Source organism: Bufo gargarizans, chromosome 1 (genome assembly GCF_014858855.1).
Source record: "Bufo gargarizans isolate SCDJY-AF-19 chromosome 1, ASM1485885v1, whole genome shotgun sequence".
Classification (NCBI taxonomy): Eukaryota; Metazoa; Chordata; class Amphibia; order Anura; family Bufonidae; genus Bufo; species Bufo gargarizans.
Window position 1 is genome coordinate 754801695 of NC_058080.1, and position 6000 is coordinate 754807694.

Here is a 6000-nt window from a genome sequence, read left to right on the forward strand (position 1 = left end):
GTTCCACAATCCTCTCCTTAAGTATGGTTTCCATTAATTTCCCCACTATTGATGTCAGGCTTACTGGCCTATAGTTGCCCGATTCCTCCCTACTACCTTTCTTGTGAATCGGCACAACATTTGCTAATTTCCAATCTTCTGGGACGACTCCTGTTACCAGTGATTGGTTAAATAAATCTGTTAATGGTTTTGCTAGTTCACCGCTGAGCTCTTTTAATAGCTTTGGGTGTATCCCATCCGGCCCCTGTGACTTATTTGTATTAATTTTAGACAGTTGACTTAGAACCTCTTCCTCTCTAAAGACACATGCGTCAAAAGATTCATTAGTCTTCCTTCCTAACTGAGGTCCTTTTCCTTTGTAAAAACTGAACAGAAGTATTCATTGAGGCAGTCAGCTTGTTCTTTATCTTCTTCCATATACCTTCCTTCTTTTGTTTTTAATTTTGTAATTCCTTGTTTTAGTTTCCTTTTTTCATTTATGTATCTGAAGAATGTCTTATTGCCTTTTTTCCCCCTGACTGAGCTTCTGTGCTTTAGAAGCTCTTATAACTTGTTTGGCCTCTCTCTGCCTAATCTTGTAAATTTGTCTGTCATCCTCGTTTAGTTTTTTTTATAATTCCTAAATGCTATCTTTTTGTTTTTAATGATTTTGGCCACTTCTGCTGAGTACCACAGTGGTCTTTTCCTTTTTTTGCTTTTACTGACAAGCCTAATGCAATTTTCTGTTGCCTTCAATAGTGCCACTTTTAAGTAGTCCCATTTCTCCTGGACTCCAATGAAACTGTTCCAGTCTGATAGGGACTCGTGTACCACTAATCTAATTTTAGAAAAGTCAGTTTTTCTAAAATCTAAAACTTTTGTTGTTGTGTGGTGTGACTCAGTCACTGTACTTATAGTAAACCACACTGACTGGTGATCACTAGATCCCAAGCTTTCCCCTACAGTAATATCAGATACCAAATTCCCATTTGTGAATACTAAATCTAAAATGGCCTCCTTCCGGGTTGGCTCCTCAACTACTTGCTGTAGAGATAATCCCAGTAGGGAATTTAGAATATCTGTACTCCTGGCAGAACTAGCTATTTTGGTTTTCCAGTTTACATCAGGAAGATTGAAGTCTCCCATAATGATAACTTCCCCCTTCAATGTCATTTTAGCTATTTCCTAAACTAGTAGATCATCTAATTCTTTGACTTGGCTAGGTGGTCTATACATCACACCTACACGAGTTACCTTATGATTATCAAGCTGCAAGGTAACCCAAACTGACTCCAAATTGTTCTCACTAACTTGTATCAAATTAGATTTTATGCTGTCTTTCACATACAGGGCCACCCCTCCCCCTTCTTGCCTTCTCTGTCTTTCCTGTATAGAGAGAATCCTGGTATTGATATATCCCAGTCATTACTCCCCTTGAACCACGTCTCAGTAACAGCCACTACATCTATATTCTCAGATGCCATTATAGCCTCAAGTTCATTGATCTTATTCCCTAAACTGCGAGCATTTGTAGATAAGAATCTGAGCTTGTCATTTCTTAACCTTTGTGCTACTGGCATCTTCTGGCATTGTTCCGGGGGGCAGTCGGACTGCTGGATTATCACTCTTTTGCCCCCCTTTCCTAGTTTAAATGCTCCTTAACAAATACTTGAAACTGTTCACCGAGGACATTCGTTCCTTTGAGAGAAAGATGCAAACCATCTTTCTTGTACAGTTCTTTTCCATTCCAACAAGAGCTAACATGAGACACAAAGCCAAACCCTTGGTTCCGACACCATTCACCAAGCCATACATTGAATCCCTTAATGCGCATCTTCCTGTCATGCTGAAGGTTATGCACAGGCAAAACTGCAGAGAATGAAACAGTTGATGCAACCTCCCGTATATCCTTTCCAAGTGTGTGAAAAGCTTCTTTCACCTTTGAAACCTCATTGCAAGCCAGATCGTTTGTCCCCAGATGGAGAATAACATCCACTTCCCTTTCCTGCTTTGCTTGCCTAACAATATTAAGGATCCATCGTCTATCCCTGCTAGCGGTAGCACCAGGGAGACATCTCACAACACCATTCTCCTCAAACTTCACACCTCTTATGATGGAATCGCTCACCAACAGTTGCTTACCATCAGTCCTCACCTTCTCCTTTTTGTCTTTGTCTTTGGCTGCAGTCTTGCATACTTTAGGCATGGGAGATAATTGTTTCTCACCCACTGTGCTTGAGCCATCCGCCATGTTGCTCTTGACCCTGATGTGACAGTTCTTTCCATTTCTCTCCCTTTTTCTAGTGGTTACAGTAAATAGTGACGTCTATGAACATTCGCTGCGCTCGCTGAGGCCAAACACCCTGTACAGCGCCTACGTTATAGTGAGCACCAGAGCCGGGAACAAAAGCGGAAACCTCATTCAGTTCCACACACTCGCAGACAGTAAGTGCGGTCAGATGTAATCCTGAGCAATTCTCACATTTTACAGGGTAGTATGGTCAATGGAGACAGCCGAAGCCTACTGAGGGCCACAGGATGACTTCGGGGAGTGATATTTCAGACACCATCTCAGATAATGCTTCTAAATGATCCCCCTATATCAGTAGCCTCAGTGCGCTTATTATTTGTCTTTTATGACAGTGATATCTGCAATTTTCTATTAAAAGAGTTCTGCCATGATTAATGCCAAAAAAATGAAAATCGGACATCATATAGTCCATGACAATACCTTTTTAACAAAGCTGGAACCAGCCCTGTACCTCACATGGGTCCAGAGATCTCCACATTCACTGCTCCAGTTGCCCTGCTAGATTATCTTCAGCCTGGCAGTTGAGGGGATGTGTCCTTTCTGCTGCAGCTCTCTCCCTGTAACTGCCCCAGCTTCTAACAAAACATATGGCTGGTGCCAGTTGAAGATTTAGGCTACGTTAACACAAGCGTGTCAAGGAGTCTACATCTGTTCCGCAATTCATTTCTGTAGTTCCATTCCGCAATTCATTTCTGCAATTGCGGACAAGAATAGGCAATTTCTATAATAGCGGTGGCATGTGCAGTCCACAAATTGCGGAACGCACATGGGCCGGTATTCGTTGTTTTGCAGATCCATAAAAGACCACGATCGTGTGAATGTAGCCTTAGACTACATGCATACGACCGTTGTGTGTTTTACAGTCCGCAAAACACGGACGGTGTGCATTCCGCAATTTGCGGAACGGCACCGACAGTGGACAAGAATAGGACAAGTTATATTTTTTTTGCAGACCACGGAACGGAGTGCTGTCCACTTCTTTCGCGGCCCCATTGAATGCCGCAAAAACTGCGGTTCGGATGCTGACCAAAACAATGGTCGTGTGCATGAGGCCTTAAACTGAGCACGTCGACCATGGCGCCATACAGATAAAATTTATTACCAGCAAACTATTCAATACAATGTAATTATTTTTCATATTTATTAAATGTAATTATTTTAGAATTTTTTATATTTATTTCATTATTTTAATTACACGTAAATACAAAAGTATTCAGAGTCAGATGCTGGTTTGAAAAATGTAGAATATGCGTCGTGACATGACCCCTTTAAGTAGTGGCGGCCTTGAACTTATTCTGTTTTCTAATCTCGAACGATTCATAATTCTACACTGATTAATTGAGTAATATACTTTTGTAGCAATGATAGCTCAGTATTTTGGATACAGAGCTCAAACTACAACGCTGGGACATAGTCCCATGATTGTGTATAAAAAAAAAATAATTATATATATATATATATATCCAGAAAAAGGACGGCACTCCGGTCTTGTAAAGGTGAAGTTATTCTTTAATCAACCATGCGGTACAACGTTTCGGCTCCAATACTGAGCCTCTCTTGAGAAAGGCTCAGTATTGGAGCCAAAACGTTGTACCGCATGGTTGATTAAAGAATAACTTCACCTTTACAAGACCGGAGTGCCGTCCTTTTTCTGGATATATCAATTGGGGTAAGAGGTCGATTCCCCTGGAGCGTGCACCCATTTTCTCCGTCTGCAGTCAGTGCCGCCATTTTTTCATATATATATATATATATATATATATATATATATATATATATATATATATATATATATATATGTATGTGTATGTATATGTGTATATATATATATATATATATATATATATATATATATATATATATATATATATATATATATATATTGTATATATTAGTCAGCACTAGAGGGAACTCATGCGAATACTGCATACAGATATATACAGCCACCACTAGTGGGAGCTCAGGAGATTACTGTATACAGATATATACAGCCACCACTAGAGGGAGCTCAGGAGATTACTGCATGCAGATATATACAGCCACCACTAGAGGGAGCTCAGGAGATTACTGCATACAGATATATACAGCCACCACTAGAGGGAGCTCAGGAGATTACTGTATACAGATATATACAGCCACCACTAGATGGAGCTCAGGAGATTACTGCATACAGATATATACAGCCACCACTAGAAGGAGCTCAGGAGATTACTGCATACAGATATATACAGCCACCACTATAGGGAAATTAGGAGATTACTACATACAGATATATACAGCCACCACTAGAGGGAGCTCAGGAGATTACTACATACAGATATATACAGCCACCACTAGAGGGAGCTCAGGAGATTACTGCATACAGATATATACAGCCACCACTAGAGGGAGCTCAGGAGATTACTGTATACAGATATATACAGCCACCACTAGATGGAGCTCAGGAGATTACTGCATACAGATATATACAGCCACCACTAGAAGGAGCTCAGGAGATTACTGCATACAGATATATACAGCCACCACTAGAGGGAAATTAGGAGATTACTACATACAGATATATACAGCCACCACTAGAGGGAGCTCAGGAGATTACTGTATACAGCCACCACTAGATGGCGCTCAGGAGATTACTACATACAGATATATACAGCCACCACTAGAGGGAGCTCAGGAGATTACTGTATACAGATATATACAGCCACCACTAGAGGGAGCTCAGGAGATTACTGCATACAGATATATACAGCCACCACTAGAGGGAGCTCAGGAGATTACTACATACAGATATATACAGCCACCACTAGGGGGAGCTCAGGAGAATACTGTATGTAGATACACATATCTGCCACATATCCTAGTGGTGACTGCAGGCAGAGAATGTTATTCTCGATCTTCGCTATAAACAAATATTAGGAAATACATCTGCACAGAATGATGGATATAATGTAAAAAAAAAAACCCACAGTTAAACTGAACCCTCTTATCTTGGATACTGATTTCTTGGGGTGAATTCACACACTGCAGATTTATTGCAGGATTTTGTGTGACTGACTTGGTTGTTACTGCCGCAGGTGCATGGATTTCTATAAACCTGCCATGTGTGAATACATCCTGTGTCTATTTCCTATCCAGGCACTGACTATACGGGAGCGGTGGCCGGAGCGCTGGGGGCATGTCTGCTGCTGATATTAGTCCTTGGAATTGCATATAAACAGAAGAGAGAGAAGTACGTGACCCCCTGAAGCTACACATCATACCTAATCTTTACTATAAGCGTCGGAATTGAAATGGAGATTTTAATTGGCATCAAAAACATCATAAAGAATATTGAATATTCATCACGTGACGCACAATATCGTCTTTTATTTTGCAGGATCAAGAATCTCTTTTGGCCAAATGTCCCTGACCCATCAAACAGCAGCATCTCGGAATGGCCGTCAGACTGGGTGCAGGTATTTATGGTCCTTTGTGTCGTTAGGTGGATAGTAATTATAGCCTGGGCATTTTTAAAGAATCCACCACTAGAGGGCGCTCACTGCACATTTATAGAGCTACTATTGGACTCAGTGGCAGTGATCTCCCCCTAGTGGCGGCTGAAGGAAGAGCACTTGCTGTTATTATTTGCATCTGCAGTAAATGTAGGTCTTGGAGACAGTTTGGATACATTACTAGTCCTTTAGCACAGTTTTTGGGTTGATTGTATGGCT

At 40.9% G+C, this 6000-nt stretch overlaps 1 protein-coding gene across 2 annotated transcripts in view; it reads left to right on the forward strand.

The window, feature by feature from the left end:
* The window catches only part of IL31RA (interleukin 31 receptor A), a 32545-nt gene that overhangs the window by 25310 nt on the left and 1235 nt on the right, over window positions 1-6000 (forward strand). For both annotated transcript variants that reach the window (XM_044293540.1, XM_044293547.1), the window contains exons 13-15: window positions 2284-2424; window positions 5426-5519; window positions 5667-5745. In XM_044293540.1, the coding sequence (XP_044149475.1) occupies window positions 2284-2424; window positions 5426-5519; window positions 5667-5745 (314 nt within the window). The remainder of the gene's footprint in view (window positions 1-2283; window positions 2425-5425; window positions 5520-5666; window positions 5746-6000) is intronic.